This window comes from Patiria miniata, unplaced genomic scaffold (genome assembly GCF_015706575.1).
Source record: "Patiria miniata isolate m_02_andy unplaced genomic scaffold, ASM1570657v1 HiC_scaffold_12, whole genome shotgun sequence".
In the NCBI taxonomy this organism is placed as follows: Eukaryota; Metazoa; Echinodermata; class Asteroidea; order Valvatida; family Asterinidae; genus Patiria; species Patiria miniata.
Genome location: NW_024037050.1, coordinates 4,906,584 through 4,930,439, shown reverse-complemented (window position 1 = coordinate 4,930,439; position 23,856 = coordinate 4,906,584). Strand labels below are relative to the sequence as shown.

Below are 23,856 nucleotides of genomic sequence, written 5' to 3'. Positions count from 1 at the left end.
GATCCCGGATTCGTCGGTAAAAAGAAAATCACAAAATACGCTTTTTCAAAATATTGCTGTTTCACAGTTTGGCGTGCTTTTGACAAATATACTTTCTTCTTAATTGCATGAAAACAAAGCGTTTGCCTCGTAAGATTTTCTGTGTTTTAAAGGATGAAAGCGCTCATCTCGCTAACTACACTAGCAGGTTTGGTCTATGACCAGGCGCGGATCGGGGGGGGGGGGGGGAGATAACCCCTCCCCCCAGCTCTGTCACCCCAAATTGTTTTATTGTCAATAAAAAATGTCCTAGCTTGGTTAGGGGGTATATGTACTTTTATGTACACTATTATGAAACAGCGCCCATATTGAAAGTGCAGTACGAGCCCCCTCCCCCCCATTGATTTTCGTGGGCCAAGTGTCCGTAGAAAAACCCCTCTCTACATTTCAGACTTTTTCGCCCATGAAACACCCCCCCCCCCGAGAAAATTCCTGGATCCGCCCCTGATGATCTATTTGGGAAGAGCAAGCCGTAGATTGGATATAGCGCCACCATACGGCAGGACAGCAGGTGACTGAATCGAACAACTCACAACACTCAACATCATGTGAGTGTGCAGGTGCACTTAGGCCTCCTCAGTCTAAAGCCGTTTTCGCCGAAGATGGAGTTTAATTGCTTTAAAGAAACAAGAAAAGATCGATAGTTGGCCTTAATTGGCCCTTAAATTAAAATTACTTAAAAATAGTTTTAATATTTGTTCATGATCTTTTGAGAGCTTTATAAATTTAATTTCCTGTAGGAAATACTATTAAATGGAATATTTAATTGGTGAGCAAACCATTTCAGTAGTTTTTTTTTACTGGAGACACTGACTTGGATATTACACAACTTGCTTGTTAAAAATCTTGCCACTTTTTCGTTTTGTTTTATAGTTCCCTCGATTCGATTTCATACCCCTGTCAATAAGTTTGATTAATTTCCCAGAGGATCGATCTGCAATCACTATTCTTCTTTGTATCAAACCTTAGTCAAACAAATGTACTCAGTGTTTTCATTCTTTTGCCTTTTTTGGGATTTCCAAGAATACTGACTTGTCATCTTAGTCTTGAATTCAAGATGAATATTAATTAATTCGTTCATGATGTTTGCCGTAGATGCAATGATACATCGTTCAGGCATGACCTGTCATGATGATGAGGGTGCCAAAAGGTGTGGCCAAAACTTCGAGTTAACCCTGCTTTTAGAACGTGTATTTCATGTTAAACAATATACCCAGACAAATTGAACAATGTACCAGACTTGAGAAATGGGAAATACTATTTCCCCATCTGAAGCATACCATTGTCAACAGAAATCGCAAAAAAGATGTCAAAACTATCTTTTACGGAATTTAGTAAAACTCGTGCCGTGGCATAATCTACATGTTGTACAATTCGCACTTTTCCTACATATTTTAATGTGACGTCACGCATTCTACATGTTTTTGGTACGGTGAGTCACTGGTACTCGCCTACCTGCTGCTTTCACCACGCATTTCAATCTGAGAACATGTTGGTTAAACGGCGTAGCATGAGAGAGAAACCAACGATACATTTTGGCTGCTGAATTGAAGTTTGATGTCGTGCAATTCAGGAAGGAAATAAGCGATCTGAAGTCTACCTCCAAAAACAAACGTTTCCGAAGCTCGATGTGCCAGATGATCGGTTGGCAATATGGCCAATAACACTTCAGGCATGAGCAACGGAAACACCGGCATTCTGAACGGTATCACGGAGGTGAAAAGTAAGGTACGTAACCGCACAAACCACGTTCCGACGGTTTGTGCTTGCCATGCATGGTGCATGGTGCTTGTTCAAGTTGTAAAGTTTCGTGTGGGTGCTAAACTAGCACCCACACTTCTTGTCATGCTTGTCCTCTTTCGTACGTTTTGCAAGTAGGATGGAACGCCGTATTATCGCGGTACTTATCACGTTTCTCGTTTGGAATAGAGATTGCCCACTAACCTTCCAGAATTGTCCTGTCTTATGTGTAGTATAACTCTTCCTTTTTAAATTAATATACAAAAATCTGACGGGTGGTGTGGTTTATTCCGTGTACGATGCCTGTGAAAATAGACATGCGCGGCGTGTGCGAACGGAGTGGACTCCCTATTATCGCGGTATGCGGGAAGTGGTTTTTATAATGATCCCAACTTTTTTGTTCATAGTTTATGTTTGACCAAAACACCCCCTGAATAAAGTCTGATATTTTCCCTGTAACATTCAAGTTAATTAAATACAAAATGTCTGCAGGATGATTTCTTAAGACCCTGCCCTTCCCCCGAAAGGAGAACACAAATCCCTGAGGCAAGTCTACTGATCGGCGATTGAGGGCGCCATTCACTTTACACGGTGTGCCGTTTTATTTTCGCTAACGCGCGGTGCTTATTTTGATCCCGTAAAAGTTGTTACGATTTCGCGCTGCAAATATCGTCGTTCGACTTCATTTTACATTTGCAGCTGAAGAATGGGAACCAGACAATGGAACTTAAGTTTCATGGACAGAGCGCAATTAAAGATTTATGTTAAAATACAAACGGTACCTTTTAGCAGACACGGTGAGGGAAAATTTTGCAAGTTTTGGAAAACGTTAATATTTATTAAAATCGTTAAAAGTCCCGAAAGACACAACATTTTTTAATCGTCCTTTTTATACAACTCGGTAGAAAATCCTTGATGACTGGTGAACTGGATAAAAATCGCCACTCGAAGGAGTTTTGACACTGTAAAAAGAGAAATTTCCCATGCCGCGATAATAGGGATGCCGCGATAATAGGGAGTCCGACTATACCATTCAAAATATAAGCCATGCCCTCTTTCCACAGAATTAAGGGGAAAAAATGTTGCAATCTGGCGCTGCTTTTTGCTTCACATATCATCTCAATGAACTTAAGGTCAGTCATTGCAAAAATGTCATGATCATGACATGATTATGTGATAAGGCCGAAGAAAAAAAATACAAAAATGTACTTCTGTTCTGCTTCCGAATAGGCCTACATGCTTTTCAAAAATAATTGAATGGGGTATTCAATTATGCGAAGTTTTACTGAACTATTTCCATTGCACTACGAAAACTATACACAAAATGGCCACAAAAAGTGAATTAAAACTACGGTAGTAATACAAACTAGGCCCCCTATTAGCTGGAGTTACCCAGCCCTGAGTTTTATCATTGGGTTGTCATCTAGGGCTGGAGCGAGTTTTTCTCTTGTAGTATAGGCAAAAAATTTTGGAAAATGTTCAATTTTGTCCCGGTTACACACTAGTTGCAACTGCAACTCACCCAAAACTTGCCTGGAATAACCATTACACAGGTCCTTGAAGTAAAAAACGATCCACGATGAAGATTCAGCCTACAATTGCAGTGAAAACAGGAGGAATAACCGCTAACCTGACAACCTTGCTGGCATTGCCAGGACCGCAATTGGTTTGTGCACAAAAAAAATTGTGTACAATGAATGGCGGTCGATTAACAGGCACAGAGAGCGATCGCTGTCAACTACTCGTTTTCGCCGGCTGTGCTGGCTGTTGGCGCATGACGTCACGTGGAAGCGTAACACCCGATGACTGTTTCATGCACTAATATAAGGTTTACCACTCGCATCACAGCTTTGGTACTGGAACCGCAACCAATAGTGCATGAAACCGTCATCGGGTGTTACGCTTCCGCGTGACGTCATGCGCCAACAGCCAGCGCAGCCGGCGAAAATGAGTAGTTGACAGCGATCGCTCTCTGTGCCTGTTAATCGACCGCCATTCATTGTACACAATTTTTTGTGTGCACAAACCAATTGCGGTCCTGGCCATGCCAGCAAGGTTGTCAGGTTAGCGGTTATTCCTCCTGTTTTCACTGCAATTGTAGGCTGAATCTTCATCGTGGATCGTTTTTTACTTCAAGGACCTGTGTAATGGTTATTCCAGGCAAGTTTTGGGTGAGTTGCAGTTGCAACTAGTGTGTAACGGGGACAAAATTGAACATTTTCCAAAATTTTTTGCCTATACTACAAGTTACGAGAAAAACTCGCTCCAGCCCTAGATGACAACCCAATGATAAAACTCAGGGCTGGGTAACTCCAGCTAGCCCCCTATGTCAATATAGGCCTATGACAATATATTTGCGTTCGATAATTCTTAAAAAAATAATGGAAAATTCAGGTCGTTTGCACCATATGCACAATGCTAGTCAAAACAGGAAGCTGGCCAAAACTCCGAAGTGTGTGATGCACTGTGCATGTGTGGCGCGCGGCCGACAGAGCACGTTATAATATAAAGGTCGAAAATTCGGGAAACACATAGCATACACTCCAAATACGAGTAGTCATGTTAGTGCGATCTCAAAATGGACTCTTTAACACGGAAAATACATACATTGTACACAGACAAGCTAGATCAATTCTGTGAATTAACTTGCAAAACTGTTATTCCTTTTCTCCATCGGTGTTTTCTTGGCATTTTTCATGTTTTTACGATGTCGAATCCGACCAGTTGACAGTGCACCGGCCTGCAATGCATAGCCATGCTAGCGCTATTGATCGCATAGCCATGCACAGACTGGTTACTGCATTTTCATCATGTCTTCTAACTTGGCCCCTGTGGTAGCAGACCAGTAAATAAACTTCCATAGGTAAATGGTAAATGCTCCCACTTCAAAAATTCGGGAAAAATACTCACAACTCTCCAAGGTGTTCGAGACACACATCAAATTAAAGCTTATTTCATCATCTTTCATTTTCTTTTCAATTTTCGGGGGGTCAACTGATGACTTTTAGGAGAAATTTCCATCTGAAGATGATCACCCCTGAAAATAGTCCTGAAGCCCATCGCCATTTTGAAAAACAATGCCTACACTCCATTGCAAAATAGAGCGCTTTTAGGGTCCAAATTACATCAGAATTACACAGAACTGCAAGCTCCCAGTCCTGTGCACGGCTTCCACCCATATTTTTTACAAACCCTCAAGTTCATGGCCCACAGAATGCTCAAATACCGAAGATTTTGAGGGCATGCAAATCGTGATTTGGCCGGCGCAGGCAATTTCGGACCGATTTACTGGTCTGCACCCCTGTGCGGCGCGGCGGGAACCAGTCGTTGCTGCATTGAGCTAGGTTTACGCACGTGATTATAGTCACCGTGACATTGAATTGCGAAGTACAGTTAGTTAAACCGAAAATGTTTCTCAGTCTCAGATTCATGTCTTATCATCATTTTTCCAATGACTGAGATGATATATGAAGAACAAAGCAGCGTCAGGTTGCAACATTCTTTCCAGCAGAAATATTGGAGCCCTCTGAGCTACCCATCTGGTTTCATGTGACACACACGATTATGGTTGTCGCTTGGACAGATTGACGGCTGTTTCATGTCGCATCCCAGATCCCGCATCCTTTTTGTCCATGGATTGTCTTTGTGGTGAACTTAATTGATAAATATCCCAGTTCACCAACAAGATCCGCGATGATCTTTTCCATGCAATATGCCTAGCCATTTTACTTATTTTTTTTTCTCATTTAAGTAGCAGGTGAAAGCTAGAGCATGAAGAGTAACTGTTCAATTTTGTCAATGTAATGGCACAAGAGGTCAAAAGTGTATTGACTGCATTTTTTAACTCTTAATTATAATAAAATTTGGATATTAGAGTGAAAAAGACAAGAATATTTGTATGATTTGGGGAAAAAAAATGAGAACATTGTAAACATGGCGTTACGCGTCAGATACATCGACTGTAGTCCTAATTTAAATGTGTCACATTTTGACACATTTAAATTCTAATCCAGGGGTTAAGATCACGCAAGGCATGATGGGAAACAACATGGCGCAGCAAGATCGTACCCACGGGGAACGAGGTTGGGTTCAAATAAAAGAATGAACACTTAGGCCCCCCCCAAAAGTCTCCAGTTTCTGGTATGCGCGCGTCGCCGTAGCCATGCGCGTCGGCAAAATGAAAAAGTTTTTTTTTCAATACAAGATGATGTTTCAAAACCGCCAAACTCACTGGTTTGACTGGAAATCTGCTGCTGCACAATTTTAACGTGTTTTTAGAAGGAGTTATGATCGAGAATAAGATTTATGTGGCCTCTCTGGACTCCCATATATTTGCACTAAGTTTAGTCGGGCACCATTTGCAGTCATCAGCCGACATTTGAAGCCAAAAAAAAAAAAAAAAACAGGTAAAAAAAAAAAAAAAGCCGCGTCGCCGCACCACTTTTGGGGCAAGCTCCATACCAGAAACCGGAGACTTTTTTTTGTGGCCTTATTGCACCTTTTCTCACAAATTCAGATTCTATACCACATGTGTTTTGCTGAATTCGTTTATACAGTAATGGGTAGCTACAATGTACATGTATTCGCAAACAGTTTGGCAGCGTTCATCCAGGAACAAATATTATCACAGTATGTCAGAGGTACACAATAGAGCCACATAACAATACATGTACCTGACCAGTGAGTGCTTCTGGCCAACAATGGCACCCTGTGTTTAAAACCTCTCTTACCTCATTAACCATCTATTGACCTCTCGGTACAAAACACAATACACATACGTACCTGTACTGGGCTTGAATTCAGTGGGAACCAAATTCAACCAATGCTTATCCCTAAATATTGTTTCCATGCATGCTGTATTACTGATTTAGGTTATTGAACTCCAGTCAGATGGCCAAGACTAGACTTGGGAACACCTACATGGGATGTTCATAAGTCCTGCAGTTGCCTGATTTCAGGTTTTTTTTTTTTAAATTCTACAAGTACATGACATATTGGCACCATACATACGTATACATGTACATGTACAATGTACCTGTGTATGTACATGTACTTTTCCTTTAAAGGGAATATACATCATTTGCTTTTGCTGTAATTTTCAGAAATGGATGGAATTGGGGGTTGGAAATATATAGCAAATATAGTTACACTGACTTTTTTGAGGTTTTGGGTTCGAAAATGCTATAAAAACCAAGAAAAACAATCATTTTCCTGTAGTCTGGTTCCCCGACTCCATTTAAGAAGAAACAGAGCAGTTTACATATATTGGGGAATTGTAAGGTCAGGGAACCAGTCTAGCTGGCTTGTACCCGTTCATAGGTTTGTAATCGATTGCAAACAAGTGCGATGGTCAACTGGGGCCAGTATTTAAAAAAAAAAGCCAGTTTTTTCCAACGCTGATCGGCCGATCAGCGTTGGAAATTGATACAAAAATACCACTTTTCTTGAAAATGACAGTATACCAGGTGCCATGGTTTTATAGGATGCTTTACACTGTCATTCACTAACAGTCCAGCAAGGTATTTCAAAATGATTTGGTAGTTTTATTTTTTGATGTGTGCAAATGTTGTATTTTCCCTTTAAAGGGAAGATACAACATTTGCAAACATCAAAAAACGAAATGATCAAATTATAACGAAATATCTTACTGGATTGTTAGGGAATGACAGTCTAAAGCATCCTGTAAAGTTGTGGCTCCTGGTGTGCTGATGTTTTCAAGAAAAACTGTATTTTTCCAACGCTGGTCGGCCGACCAGTGTTGGAGAAAACTGGCCTTTTTCAAAAAGTGCTCCTACTTTTTTATATTCGGTTTGTCTGCATTTTCTTTGCAATTGATTACACACACATTTTTTCAGCATCTACGAACCCAAAACGTGAAACAAGTCAGTGTAACAATATTTTCTATAACATACTAATCCTCCAAATCCATTTATTTCTGAAAATTGCAGCAAAAGCAAATGTTGTACATTCCCTTTAAACATGTGTAGCTAAATTTCTGGCAGAAATGTCACATGCACAGCTAAACTCCCTGTCAGATGAATTGAAAGGATATGTACAAAATGTACAACAAATGTGGATGTAATTCCTTGCTCTATGATGTACATGTAATTAACAGTCGTGTGCAGTTGCCATAGAATACATTTATGCAGTGTTTACTAGTGAGATTTTTTTACATTATGATAGTATGTTCTTGCACATGTCATTAACCTTAACCGGCCTAACGTACATGTACCTGAATCAATCAAAATCCACACCCCTGTTTTGGGGGATTTGGGCGGATTCAGGATACCTCCACACTGCACAAACTGGGGGATTTTGATGGATTCAGGATCGTTAGCCTAGCGGAACTGCAGGATTTTGATGGATTCAGGTTACCTCTATATTGAGCTGTTGGGAGACTTTGGCGGAGTCAGGATCTCAACGGAATTACTCCTGCCTAACTGGTGGATTTTGATGGACTCACTGGACACCAACATTTTTTGCATGACAAAATTGTTGGATTTTGGCGGTTTTAGGATAAAAGAGCCCAAGGGGTTAGGGTTAAACAATAATTTGGTGTGATACATGTACATGTAGGTCTCTCTCAAAAAACGGCCATTTCTGTAGGAGAACTGCAACTGCGTATTTTACGCAATCAAGCACGCATTGCGCAGTGTTGAAAATGTTCCAAAAATGCGCGATTGTTGCTCGAAATGTGTTCGAAATGTACGACGCAGGCTGTGCGCGTTAAATGCAAGTTGACGCTCAAAATGCCAATGCACGTGGCTGGTCTGTATGAAATGACGTCATTTAAGAGAGACCTACATGTACATGTATTGGTATTCAAGCTACATGTACTTCACACAATTTATTGGCATGGCCATTGTAAAATAATGTTCATGGTTGGAGAGTGCCTCATTTCCTGGAATGTTATACAGAAATTTGAAAATTGCATGTAGCATACATGTACCATAATACATGTATTTTAATGTAAATACATGCAGTAGTTTCACAATGACTGTATGTGAACAAAGCCCACTCAGCAATCCAGCCTAGATTCTCACCACTTTTGTCAACAATCAACCACTGTGACCACTGACCCCAAAAGTATTGCATTGTCAATGCTGACTCATCATAAACAAATTCAATTTATTCTGGCCAGCCTGAACCGTATATTTCCCAATTCTATATTGACATGACGAAGGCTAAACACGTGGGATAAATGTGTAGTTCACCCTCAAGTAGGAATGTCTTACCTGAACTGTGCATCAATAATTTCTCAAGGTCCCCATATTGTGTAAAGACCTTTTTACACCATTGTCTTCTTGCCTGCCCATGTTGGAATCCTCATTGGGCAAACGTAAACTAGTGGAAGCGGGCCCCATTGAATCATATACAGTAGGCAAGGCGTACATGTATACGATTTACATTTTGTACTAGTGTGTACAATGGTGGGCAGTAGCCTGTAGGCCTAAATTTTGGATTTTTTACCTGTACATTGTACTTACATTGTAGGTAGAGTCTCAACATTTGTTTCAACCAGGTTTGGATGTTGCCTTTGTAGAACGCCACATGTACTTTTGTAGAAGCCATTTTGGACTTTTGCAAGTGTGCAGGCATGCAACTTTTCCTCGGATCAGCTGATTTCCTCTTTTTTTACTTCCCATGTGTGCCATTGAAAATAGAAAAACACTGTACAAAGTCTGGGAAAGATTTGAATTTCCCCTTTTTTGTGACTTCCCAGTTGCATGCCTGAGTGTGAAATGGGTTTTTGACGTGACACCTCTGTCCAACACGGAGATTTTAGATGGTGTGAAGAGGGCGTAAGTGTTGAATCTCACAGTGTTCTATACATGTAAGTCACACAGCATCTGTGCTCAATGATCCAACAAGCGCCAAAAGCATATATATGTACAATGTACATGTACATACTGTACTTTTTTCACTACTCAGAACCAAGTTAATACTAATAGCCCACTTGTTGGTACTGGATGGATTCAGCAGGTATTCTCTAACCCTCCAAGTGCCTTTCAAGTAAATTTGGAACAATTGGAAATCAGCTAGAGTCAGAACTACTATTTGTTGAATTCAGTGCCCCTTTGAAGTCCTATTATTAGATTGATTATATAGAAGTCTTGATCAATATGCTCACAGTGCACAGTAGCAAAATACTATCTGGCTCGTATCTTCTTTGACTTGACTTAGTATGATGAAGTACGATACAAACTATAAAAGGCCAGACATTTTGGACATGTAATGATTAAGTTCATAATATACTTGTCAGTTGCAATACTGCGCGGTGTGTATAATATCCCCAGGGTATTAGGACTTGCAGGCTTGTCATGCTGTCAGTAGCACATTCTTCCTTGTCTTATACTGTGGAATTCAGACACACCCTCAAACACTTAGACACAGTACTCGAAGGGACTGTGCTCTGAACTAGGCTACAAATACCGGTACCAAGAACTATTTGCATTATCCAATGGCTGTCTGACCCTCGGTTTTATAAATAAATAAATACCCACACACATGACATGTATGCTCTACACATACAATACCAGTACATTTGAGCATGTAGTTACATAAATAAGTGTATGCATTTAATTAGGACAAGGTACTTGTAGTTGTACCATACATGTACATGTCGATGATAATGTCAATAGCATCATCCAAAACAGGTTACCAAAAAATGTACACCTTTGAGCATTCTTTCCCCACTGTTTCCATAGTGAAATGGCCCGCATCCTGTTGTGATGCATCCGTCTTGTTTTCAGTGTAATACATGTAGACAGCAGGTGTCCATTTAATGTGGGGATGATGATACACAAAAATAAGCAGGTGCTTTGTGACTGATCATCAACTTTTGGGTTGTTCTAGAACCCTCTCAACCCCCGACCCCCGACCTCCTCAACCCCCTCGACTTATGTTCGGGGCCCAGACTTTTTAATTTGTTCTTGCCTCTATATTCAAAATCTCCCAAATCGAAAAGTTTCCAATCTTGAAAATGAATTTGGTCAATTTGGTAGGATGTAGTTGTGTAATCATGGTGGAATGGTACACTCAAAGGAAAGTATTTAAGGCCCTAGTTCGAATATGGCCCCAGTTGGAATGGTTCGGTGTGCGCGGTGTGCGTTATGTGCTTCATGTCGGACCGCGCCTAATTACTTGGCTACAGCTCGAATATGGGAACAACTTTCACGATGCGGACTGAACCATTCGATCTGTTGCCATATTTAAACTACCTGTACATGTAGGGCCGTAAATAAAGGTTCTGATTTGGGATATGAGCGAGGGGGTCAAGGGGGTTGTAGAACAACCCTCAAGTTGTTGAGGGTACTCTCTTTCCTTTGAGTGTATCATTCCGCTAGGTTGCACATTCTACATGTACATTGAATCATGAATGATGCGTGGCATGTTAACCCCAAATATCCTAGATTTCTACCAATTTGACCAGGTTTGAAGTTTTTGTAGGTCTGAGGAAGGAACAACCCAGCTTCTGTCACAGGCACACCAGACTTGGTGTCCCTTTTGAAAGGTTTAAAGGGAAGATACAACATTTGCAAACATCAAAAAACGAAATGATCAAATTATCACAAAATACCTTGCTGAATTGTTAGGGATTGACAGTCTAAATCATCCTGTAAAATCGTGGCTCCTGGTGTGCTGACATTTTCAAGAACAACTGTATTTTTCCAACGCTGGTCGGCCGACCAGCGTTGGAAAAAAAAACTGGCTTTTTTTCAAAAACAATTCCTACTTTTTCATATTTAGTTATCCGCATTTTGTTTGCAATAGATTACACACCTGTGAAGGGGTACAAACCTGCTAGAGTGATTCTTTGACCTTACAATTCCCCAAAGTCTTTACGTTTCTCCGTTGCATCTTGAGTGGGGTCGGGGAACCAGACTACAAGAAACTGATTGGTTTTCTTGGTTTTTCCAGCATAAACAAGCCCAAAACGTGAAACAAGTCAGTTTAACAATATTTGCTATAACATACTAATCCTCCAAATCCATTTATTTCTGAAAATTGCAGCAAAAGCAAATGTTGTACATTCCCTTTAAGTACATGTACTGTGTACAAGGAATTTGGCATTGGGTTTCTGCACAATGGTTGAATTAATAGAGCTTAACCCTAACCCCCTAGGCCCTTGTTGCCTACAACCATCCTCAATCCTCCAAAATCCTCGAAAAGTTTCCAAAATTTTGCAACTCCGCCTAAATTTTTCAAAATTGTCAGACAGTCCTGCCTCAAAATGCATTCATCCTCAATCCTCCAAAATCCTCCTCATCCCAAAACTTTGCACTCGTGTTTAAATGAAGGATAACCAACGCCAAATCCTTCAAAATCATCAGACAGTCCTGCCTCAAAATGCATTCATCCTCAATCCTCCAAAATCCTCTTGTGCTTCAATCACCATTCATCCTCAATCCTCCAAAATCCTCATGTGCTTCAATCACCATTCATCCTCAATCCTCCAGAATCCTCATTTGATTCAATCACCATTCATCCTCAATCCTCTAGAATCCTCCAAAACCGCCAGGAGGATTTTGGAGGAGTGAGGTGGGTTAGGGTTAATTAAGGATTCAGTAATTTTTTTCGTGACACAACTGAAACTTCAACAGGTTAGGTTTGGAACATTCTTCGTTGGATGTTGAGTGATGTAAACAAATAAAATGCATGAACAGCAAATGATCTACATGTATGCCTTTTATAAGGATAAGAGAGTTGGGCCAATATGCTTGTTTACTGGAAACACCATTCCACCTTGCTCTATGATCAGAGATTTGAGCCTATCACCCTTCGCAGTTGCAGACACCCAATATGACTGGAATCTCAGTGGGGCGCCCCATTACCTCAAAACCAACCCCATCTAACCTTGCTCACAAGCCCCTGATTACACCACACTCCACTCCCCATGGCATGCAACCTTTTCACCCTGCTATATTACACTCAGCCTCAAGTTTTTGGGGATACTATTTCAAACCGAATTCTTAGCAATGCCGGTAAAAAGTGAAAGTGGGAATTGTTTTGGATAAACAGGGTAGGTAGGAAATTCAAGCTCTGGAAATAATGAACCATCCGGGGTAAAATAACTTGCCTGGTGGCTTTTTTATGTGGGTTGAAGGACCTTGCAGTGTGTGCATTTATAATGATTTATGAAGCATGGAATTTAGCCCTGTGTTTCTGTTGAGCAGTGTTCAGAGTGTGCTGTTTAAAGGGTTCATGTGATGAATTTTTCTTAGGAACACATTTTTTGGGGTTATTGTCATTCAAAATTGCACTTCTTTAAACATTTAAAATTGCCCATGGTTTTCCGGACAACTGAGGGCGCTGTTGCTGTGACATCTTTTCAGGAAGACACTGTTCAGTTCAGGGTTTTTGTGTTCAAATTGTGAAACCAAAATGTGCTCATTCGAAACATTTGTTGGTTGCTCATTGGCTTATTGCCATGTACTTACACAACAACGAATCAAATCAACAAATCAAAAAAATTTACGACAGCAAAATAGCCAAAATTCTAGCAACTTCTTGTGCTGAAATAACATTGAGGTTTCTGCCTGGAATGACATCACAGTTTTGCTCATGAATATGGAAAGTTGCATTAGCATAAAAAAAACAAAAAAAAGGCACTAATACCCTTTAAAATGGCAAAACAAAAAATTGAAAGTAATCTTAAATGGAACACAAATGTACATTAAAAAAAATAAAAAATTGAATTTGGAGGGCCTTTTAATTATTAAATTCTGGCAGAAACAGTTGGAGGCAGTGTTCTAGTTGACTTCTTTTTAGAGTTCAACAAGTAATATGTGTCAGCCACAGACAAAACCTGAGAAAGGGAGAGCAATGTGTGGCTCTACTGTTTTTTTTGTAATGAAAGATTCATGTAGTCCGACCCTTTGAGCTTTTGATTATAGGTACTGGTACATGCAGCAATATGCTGAAAATGTCCATTTTGTGGTTCTTCGAATGCATCTCTTTCATAAAGGTCTATGTTTGAAGCTTCTGAAAGAAATCAACAAAATCCAAAATCTAGAACTCAAAGGGTGTTTGTTCACTACATTGTACATGTACCTGTGCATGAAATCCAACAAATCCTGGATAAAAAGAGATTGTTTTTTTTACCCTTCCAATTCCATGGCCCAACATTCGGCAAAATCCAGATCTTGTTGGCTCAGCAGGATAACAGAGCTGAAACCCCCCCCCCCCCAATTTTGTTTTCCCTGTCATGATGTGGGTGAAGGATTGAAATTCAGGCTGAAGCCCATTGTTTATGTTGCCAAGTACAAGTACTGAACAGTGTGACCACTGACCAGACACTCATTAATCATACCATACAGGCCTACTAACATGTACTATGCTCACAATCTAGACTCTGAGATCAGTGTTGAACTCTGAACATTAACATTCCAGAGGTTCTGTGTACTTGACTCTAAATCCAAGTTGTTGGTTCCTTATCTGAATGTCCTGTATGCATATACAATTTGCCGCCTCTCTCAGCTCAGTTAATAACGAAATTGTTATCTGGTGCGCAAAGAAGATGCAGGTATTAAGAGTCATCAAAAGAATATTTTGTGTTAATGATTTGTTTCTGATTTGCGTTGACCCCCAAAAAACAGCAACAAAAGTTGAACATTTGAAATTCCTGTCTTATACATCTTTCCAGGAGGACATTGCAATAATGAACACAATGGGTCCACAAAGACTCCTTGGTTAAGTGAATTTTGTGGCAATTTCAGGCCGTTGGAATCTGCTCTCAATGTTGTGTTCCTCATCAAAGCCGGTGATGGGGCAAAAAAAAAAAAATAATTCTGCTTCCGATTACATGGCATTCGAAAATAGGGTAGGTAGGTAGGGAATCTTTTTTTTTGGGGGGGGGGCCATTTTTGTGTGTACGATTATATGGAGGCGTCTTTGCGTAGTCAAGGCTAAAAGGTATAAAGTGATGGTTTAGGTGTTTTTTTTCTCATTTTCCAATAAAAAAATTAGGGTACGGGCTGTCAGAATAGGGTACATACATGTATGTAGGTAGGGAAACCGGAAGCAGAACTACATTTATTATTTTGTTTTGGCCTGGGCTTTACCCGGTAGCTGTCCGGTCATTTCAGCATTATGAAAAGAAAATGTAATGTCAAGACAGAGCCAATTAATTATGATATCTTTAATGATTCAGAGAAATATCCAAAACTGCTTTTCTGTATTCTCCTGGACCATCACTAGATGATGGATGTATACGATTTGAAAAATACATTGTTATTCAAAAAGCGCTGTCGCAGACATAACGTAATGCTGGATTTGTCCTTTCATTAACGTTCATTAAGGAAATTATTCCATTGTAAAGTGCTTTTGTTAAAGATAATAAAGCAGCATTTGTATAGTGCATCATGAAGCATATATGTTCCTCAATGTGCTTTACATTAAAACTATTTTTAAAAAGAAGGTAATCATAACAATAGCCAACTTGACGATAAAAAAAAAAAAGCACAAACAAAATAAAATATATCCATTACACTGCCAGACAACAATAGTGTGTGATGGGGGACGATGTAATATTGTGTGGTGAACAAAGAAACATCGTGTACGTAACCAACCATACATGTATTTTCAAACTGAAAATTAATTTGTTTACGTGTAATATCACTGTCATAAACACTAAATACACCACACCTATAGATACCGGTACCAATAACAAAAAAAAATTTCATACAAAAATACACATCAAAGTGTTAAACCCAAATACATATAGTAGGCATGTTGATCAACAAATGGCAGTACACAAAAAGTAATATAAGAGTTCATGTCCAAAGCCTACTCGAAATTCCAGGCCCAGGCAGTAATCTTTCTGCATAAACATTTATTCTTTATTTTTAGTTAAAGGGAATATACATCATTTGCTTTTGCTGTAATTTTCAGAAATGGATGGAATTGGGGGGTTGGAAATATATAGCAAATATAGTTACACTGACTTTTATGAGGTTTTGGGTTCGAAAATGCTATAAAAACCAAGAAAAACAATCATTTTCCTGTAGTCTGGTTCCCTGACACCATATAAGAAGAAACAGAGCAGTTTACATACATTGGGAAATTGTAAGGTCAGGGAACCAGTCTAGCTGGCTTGTACCCGTTCATAGGTGTGTAATCGATTGCAAACAAGTGCGGTGGTCAATTGGGGCCAGTATTTGAAAAAAAGCCAGTTTTTTTCCAATGCTGGTCGGCCGACCAGCGTTGGAAATTGATACAAAAATACCACTTTTCTTGAAAATGACAGTATACCAGGTGCCATGATTTTACAGGATGCTTTACACTGTCATTCACTAACAGTCCAGCAAGGTATTTCAAAATGATTTGGTAGTTTTATTTTTTGATGTTTGCAAATGTTGTATTTTCCCTTTAAACCAATTGAAGAAAAAAATAGCATTACAATAACAGACCTCTTCCTTTTTCATTGTTCACCACAGCTCGATGCTGAGTTTCGTCGCTTCTCCGTCTCGCACACGGCCCAAGCCACCTTTGAAGACTTCTACACATTCCTAGAGAAGATCCACCAACTGAGCAAGATCCCCTTCCTGATTGGCTACACAGATCCCCAGGGGGAGCTACTACCAATCAACAATGACGACAACTACCACAAAGCACTCACTATGGCCAAGCCATTACTGCGCTTGGTCGTGCAGAGGAAAGGTTAGTTAAACCACAGTAGGTCGTATTTTGAGCAAGTGATTTCGCTGTAACAATGCAAGATGGACTTTGTGTCGAGGTGATGTAAATTTCAATACTGGGTATACTTTGCCCTTCACCAACGTATTTTTGTATAATCAACGTATTTTTATAAACACTGTACAGTGTATACTCGGTGTTATTCCAAGCGATTGTGAGAAAAGAATTCACAAACTTTACAACCCTGAGTATACGGTGTTTAGAAAATACGTCGGCGAATGGCAGAACCCAATATTGACCTTACATCACCCGACGCAGAGTCCATTTTGTGAATAGTTTCCAGCACGGTGTATATGGTGAGACGTCTGCACTAGTACCGTAATTTTCAGAATATAAGCCGCGGCTTATACGTTGAATTTGCCCATGAAAATGTTTACTGCGGCTTATACAGAGGGGGGCTTTTACACCGAGACTAGAAGAATAGAAATGATATTCAGATGTATATTTAATGTACTGGTATAAGAAAAGATTTGTTGCAAATTGCCGAAATGAATCATCAATTAAGAAAGTCATTAACAAACCGAAAGCACGTCCCACGAAAAGGTACTGAGCGGTAAAAAGTACGGCTAGTGAAAGCTAGGTGTCTCTTCGACATCGACAACCGGCCGTACGCGATTCTAGGGCTGCATGCATGCTGCATATTCCCCATGGACCACACCTTTTGGTGGTAATGAAGGGGTGTACTTTCTTGGGAACAATAATTACCAATATTTCCCCTGTTTAAAAACAGAAAAAAAGTGCTGCGGCTTATACGCCGCGCGGCTTATATTCCGAAAATTACGGTAAGCAGGAAATCAAGGGTTCGAGTCCTACCCGTGCAGTTTGTGAATTTTGGGATAACACTGAGTATACGGTGCTTATAAAATACATATGTGAAGGGCAAAACCCAATGTCAAATTGATTATACCAGTAAATCAGATTTGGTATTAGTTATGTCACTCTCAAATAAAAGTTTGTAAAAGTTAACATTTTTGACAAAAATTACAACATGTAAAGATGGTAAATGGAATTCACTAACCTGGAATTCACCTTTAATTGTTTAAACCCAAAATGGTGTCATTGCAGCGCCTATATTTGTACCCCAAAATGGCCTAGAACAGGCCTATCACCCTGTTCTCTGAATCCATCAAAATGCACACCGAGGTTAGACAGTAATTTGGTGGATTCGGGACTGGGTAAAGCCAAGCCAGTTTTGACTTTGGGCCTAATGTCCCAATAGAGAATGTTCTTTTGCAATGTCATTGTGGTTCTTCTGCCAACAGATGGTTGGAAAAGTATGGATGACTGGGATTGTCAAAACAAAGGAAAGACAACTTTTAGTTACTGTCGGATCGTCTTTGAGAAAGATCCTGCCACTAGTGCCAGTGTCGAAACATCAGGCCCTCTAATATATTTGTACACATCAGGTCAAACCAGTCAGAAGCTGATTGCAGTGGTTTATAAATTTTGCAAGTTTTTTAAGGCCATTTTTGAAACTGTTCTTTGAAGCTGTAAATTGTATTGCTTTGGTGTTAATATTTTGTATTGGTTGTCTCTAGCATGTTGTTCTTGCATTTAGGAAGAATAACTGAAGTTTTGATGGTTGTGCCATTTTCTTTCAGATGAAACTTCCGAGACGCAACCCTTCAACATGTATGGCAGCTCCAAGAAGAAGAGCAAGTTCAGTCTGGTGGGCGGCAGCACCCCAAAACCCATGAAACTAGTACTACCCATCAGCCTGCCCCATGACTTCCGCCGCGTCTCCGCCATTATCGACGTAGACATAGTCCCCGAGACCCACCGCCGAGTCAAACTCCACAAGCACGGCTCAGAGAAACCCCTCGGTTTCTACATCCGGGACGGGACTAGCGTTCGGGTCACTCCCCATGGTTTGGAGAAAGTGCCGGGGATCTTCGTCTCGCGGCTCGTGCCCGGCGGCCTGGCGGAAAGCACAGGACTCTTGGCGGTCAACGACGAGGTCCTAGAAGTCAACGGCATTGAGGTCAGCGGTAAGACTCTGGATCAGGTGACGGACATGATGGTGGCCAACAGCTCCAACTTGATCATCACTGTCAAGCCGGCCAATCAGAGGAACACGCTATCAGGAGGCAGGAATCGTGTCTATGTGCCTGCCTCCTCATCACTATCCAGGAAATCCATCGCTTCGCTGAATGACATTGACGACGACAGTGATGAAGATGAAGTCAAGGACTTGACAAAGCAAACCAATAATTTGAACACAGACGAGCGACAAGAAGAACAACAGCAACAGAGGGGAGAGCCACCTTCATTGCGTGAAGGATCTCCGGGGAGTGACCACCAAGCCTCACATGGAGGAGCTACAGCACCGGACTCAGACCAACACTCGGAAGATCATGTGCAAGAAAATGGTGCTATGTCTCCGTCGGAAGCAATGGTTAATGATGACGATGATGGCGACATATGTACTCTTTGAAGAGCATTGTGAAACATGAGGATAACCACAAGAGTTGATGCAGTGGTGCCCTCTCAAGGACCAGTATACTGATGTGGTCTTATAACTCCAGTCAGTCCTGTGATTCACTAGGTATGTGTACCTGGCCTTCAATTGCACAGATGCCAGTTGAGGTTGTGACCTCCGTTGACCTGGGACCAATATGGTGGTGGCTCTGCTTGTGACAGAGGCAGGACTTTGTTATTGTTCATCACCTGTTACTTGTGAGCAGACTTGTGATGACTCGACAACAACACAGGCATGCTTTTCTGTTATCCTAGCTGCCTACAGTCTTCATGAAGTGGACAGATGCTCGGTTAGCGAACGACTTTTTTCTAAGGCACACCGTAAAATTCGGCCCAGGTAGACATGAACAAACATTGTACGTGTGGATCTTTCGATGTCAAGTACTCACCGCCATGTAAATCCTCATGTGCTACTGGTGTAAGGGTTGTGTTGCTGGGAAAATTAATGTAAGGAGATTGGAATTGGATCTTTCACTATCGTTGTGGACCACAAATCACCACATGTATGTACATGTATCGGCACATGTTTTCATCTAATTATGATAATCAGCTCGGCCCAAAACCTTTAAAGTCACATCTTGCGGGAGGATGCATCCTGTACAGTGTTTATGCCATGAGTGCCTTCAGTCATTATCACTGTTTGCATATTCTACAATTGTACAAGTCTTATTGAGTAAATTAAGTGTACATATTGGTATATATGGGGGTAGGGCAGCTTTTAAGAAAGTCATTTTTTTTATTGCAAAACATTGAAAGGTTTTTGCATATTTTCTTCTTGTTTTCAAAGAAAAAGGTACATGTAACAGAGATTATGGTATAAATTGGTCCCTGAAAGTGAGCACCATAAACACAAACTGAAAAAATAACATGGCTGTCTGTTGCCATGGTGGGCTATAGGAATCACTGTGTACACTACGTGTATCGCATCATAACGCCTTGAATTCTAATTTGATTTAATCAATGACTCACATGTACGCCAAATTGACCTATCACAGTAGAATCGCGTCCATGCAGCTTATGAAATATTGTCCGATTACGTGAAATACAAATGGACGTGGAATGCGCAAAATCTGAGACAAACAAAACTCAATGTCCCAAAGTTGCATAGGGTTGTCAAAGGGGCGTGGCTAACTCGCAAACTTACCAAATTTTACAGTAAATACTCATTCCTTTCTTTAAATACATGTAATGGTTGTTTGTATTAGTGGGTACTAGTTCTGCCTGTGGCACAATTCACGTGTGCCCAATTCATGTAAATATTTGCACAAAATCATCTAAAAAATTGTATTTTTGATAACTTGTACCATATTGTGTACATGTAGATGAATGGGGCGACTTTATTTTACAGGTCTGTGGTGGTTACGTTTGACACTTTCTGCTTGATACTGTAAAAAAGTAATTAGGGATAGAAGTACAACTGCCATTGTCAAGTTTCTGACCCGATCTCCTGTGCCGCTATTTGAAATTATTGAAAATTCACCTGTAAATTGTACAAATAGTGTTGGCCTCATAAAAAGTAGTTGACTTTTTGAAAGAATGTCGTAAACAAAATTTTCGTAATTTGGGCATTGAACCGCAATTGAAATGTGTGTGTACACAGCGACACAAAAATGTATAACTTTGTATTTGTAAACTGTGTAAAAAAAAAACTAATCCTCTGTCCATTTGTATAGTGTGAACAAATTCAAACCCACCAACCGTTTTGTATTGTACATGTACATGTACTTGTATTCATCAATCAGCTGAAATTTTATAAGTCATGAATGACACCAATATCAATCTGCACCTGTTCAGCTGTGTACTAAATGTTTAATGTTGAAGCAGTGACCCTGAAAGCATTATGCGGCCTTAAAAATAAAAAAGTGGGTTAAAGTTTCATTGAGGCAAAGTGTTAACAATTTTTCTACATGATTGTTTTCTCTGTGCCAACACATTACATGAGCATGCAACGTTTTGAATTCTTGTTGAAATTGGCATGGGAAGCAAATAACATTCATAACATACATGTACATGTTATAACCAACACATACATATGAGCATGCAACGTTTTGAATCCTTGTTGAAATTGGCATGGGAAGCAAATAACATACATGTACATAACATAATAACCAACACATGCATGTACATGTGAGCTTGCAACGTTTTGAATCCTTGTTGAAATTGGCATGGGAAGCAAATAACATACACAACATAATAACCAACACATACATATACATGTATGAGCATGGAACGTTTTGAATCCTTGTTGAAATTGGCATGGGAAGCAAATAACATACACAACATAATAATCAACACATACATATGAGCATGCAACGTTTTGAATCCTTGTTGAAATTGGCATGGGAAGCAAATAACATACATGTACATAACATAATAACCAACACATGCATGTACATGTGAGCTTGCAATGTTTTGAATCCTTGTTGAAATTGGCATGGGAAGCAAATAACATACACAACATAATAACCAACACATACATATATACATGTATGAGCATGCAACGTTTTGAATCCTTGTTGAAATTGGCATGGGAAGCAAATAACATACACAACATAATAATCAACACATACATATGAGCATGCAACGTTTTGAATCCTTGTTGAAATTGGCATGGGAAGTAAATAACATACACAACATAATAACCAACACATACATATGAGCATGCAACGTTTTGAATCCTTGTTGAAATTGGCATGGGAAGCAATCCCCTGTAGAATGGAGGGTTGGGGCACCAGGTACTTCAATTTACCGATCAGATTGTGGGTTATTTGGTAAAATGTTCTGTTCAGCTTGTCAAAAACCACTTTTTAATAATGAATGCTTCCTTTCCGAAAGCGCTTATTACCACTTGCAGAAACTCTCAAGCAAAAAAAAAAAATATTTAATACTAAAAAAAATCAATAAAACTCTTCAAAAACGTTATCTGGTTACATACTCTGTTCAACTTGTGAAAAAAATCACTTAGTTATAATGAAAGCTTCGTTTCCGAAAGCAAGCACCAAATGCATTGCAGAAATTCTCACGTTAAAATAAACAAGTGTGAGTGCACAATAAGCTCTGGCTGTGTTGCAAGAAGTCTTTCATGAGAGTCTTGCATGAAATCGATCGGAATGATCTGTTCCAGAGTTTAAAAATGCGACACCGAAAAATACAAAGCCAATGGCACATACATGTACTTGTATGGAACATCATACTTTTGGTCAATTTTCGGGACAGACAGACCGACCGACCACCAAGTGACATGTAGAAGCTGTCAGAGCTTACAAAAATTCACAAAACTCTTTCAAAAAGAAAAGGTGATATGAGAACAAAGACAATGCATCTGGTGACAATAATACCAAGAAAAATATTGAAAAGCAAGTGCATGATGGGTAATCAGAACATCTACTTTTGTCATTAGTTTACCAATTGACACAAAACTGAAGTCATCCGTATAATTATTGTGAAAGGAACAATTGATTGGTTTGGAAAAAGTTATCATCATCAAAACATTACATTACAAGAAAATTCTTTCATGTTTTGTTGCTTATGTTATTACTATAGTTTTTTGATCTGTTCAGTACTCCTGTTTGAATATTTATTTTACAGCATAAATTTACATGTAAACAAATTTGTAAAATGCAGTTACCAAATTGGTATGCTCAGCTGTGTTATAGAATACAAAACCAACAGTGTTCAAGCTATTTAAATGAAAAAAAATATACTTTGAGCCATCCAAAAAAGCTGGCAATTTACATGAACTTTATTGCAATTCAAAAGTGTGAAAGAGACTTCATGAACATACATGTACATGTATACCCGTCTTGTGACTCGAAATATAAAATTGTATACGTGTAGGTATTATAAGTTATCCCGCGAGCGCGAGTGGAACACGGAATAATGTAGTGCATCTGTGTCCCACATACCACGAGGCCGAAATGTGGGACACAGACGCACTACATTTTCCGTGTTCCACGAGCGCGATAACGAATTCATCTTCAAGCAAACTTGACGCACAGAAAAGAGGGAACTAGCGCGCTTTAGGCATGGACCTCCATGCTTTACGCGAACCTTTTAGCGGTTTAGCGCATGCAGTTTGAATATCGCTCACATCTTGGAATAGCGCAATACGCAGGGTGCGATATGGACCGTGCAATACGGCATAATATCATACTGTTGTTGCCATGGATTGACCAATCAGGATCGAGGATACAAGTTTGCTTGAAGATAATTCTGCATACAGTAATTATGTTGGGATGGGATATTTCTTCGTTTAAAGTGAATGCATACATATGCCTATGTTTATCAGTGTTTATTTTAAGTGCTACTTTGGTTTTATCCGTTTTACTTTTGCATTATCACTGTGGAATGTTGTCTGTACATTGTATTTATCAACCAACATGTACATGTAGCATGCACATTAGTTTTTCTTTGTAAAAATTTTCTATTGTATCATTTGCTTTTAAAAAAAACATTTACTGCTGTTATTTTGGGGCACATATAGAGGCTAGATTTTAGATTTATATTGCATTAATTTGAACTCACACGTTAAGATGAAATATTCAAATTTCTGTTATTTTGTATTGTTTTAATGGGGGTATGACAGGACATATATACAAGAGTGTCCTTTTTTGTAAGAAAGAAATGTGTACGCTTTGGCAAATGTGCCCATATTTGTCACGGACTCTATTCAGAACATGCAAGTGCTTTCTTTGTTATGATTTTTATTTTGGCTTTATATTTTCTTTGAATGAACTATAAAATGTTTTTTTCTGATCTGTAGGCAAAAAAAGTGTATGCGAGCTGCTAGATTTTTGGATTGCATTTTAACGTCAGAAACGTGCATAACTTCTGGAGGTGTAATTTTTGTCTGTGCCCTCCTATTCTCATTTCTAGCTCTGGCCGTGTTGGAAATCTGCTGTG

General features: G+C 39.6%; 1 protein-coding gene across 1 annotated transcript; it reads left to right on the top strand.

The window, feature by feature from the left end:
* The first annotated feature begins 1,507 nt into the window (after positions 1 to 1,507).
* On the top strand, positions 1,508 to 21,046 carry LOC119746070 (partitioning defective 6 homolog alpha-like). Its single transcript, XM_038222854.1, has 3 exons — positions 1,508 to 1,767; positions 16,218 to 16,440; positions 18,078 to 21,046. Exons 1-3 carry the CDS (start codon positions 1,693 to 1,695, stop codon positions 18,908 to 18,910), a joined length of 1,131 nt encoding a protein of 376 aa, XP_038078782.1. The 5' UTR covers positions 1,508 to 1,692; the 3' UTR covers positions 18,911 to 21,046.
* Positions 21,047 to 23,856: the final 2,810 nt, after the last annotated feature.

What these genes read in the sequence shown, in the direction of transcription:
- LOC119746070 (XM_038222854.1), top strand. Translation starts at nt 1,693, where the DNA reads ATGGCCAATAACACTTCAGGCATGAGCAACGGAAACACCGGCATTCTG. An exon ending in TCACGGAGGTGAAAAGTAAG is followed by an intron (nt 1,768 to 16,217) that starts GTACGTAACCGC and finishes TGTTCACCACAG; the next exon opens with CTCGATGCTGAGTTTCGTCG. An exon ending in CTTGGTCGTGCAGAGGAAAG is followed by an intron (nt 16,441 to 18,077) that starts GTTAGTTAAACC and finishes ATTTTCTTTCAG; the next exon opens with ATGAAACTTCCGAGACGCAA.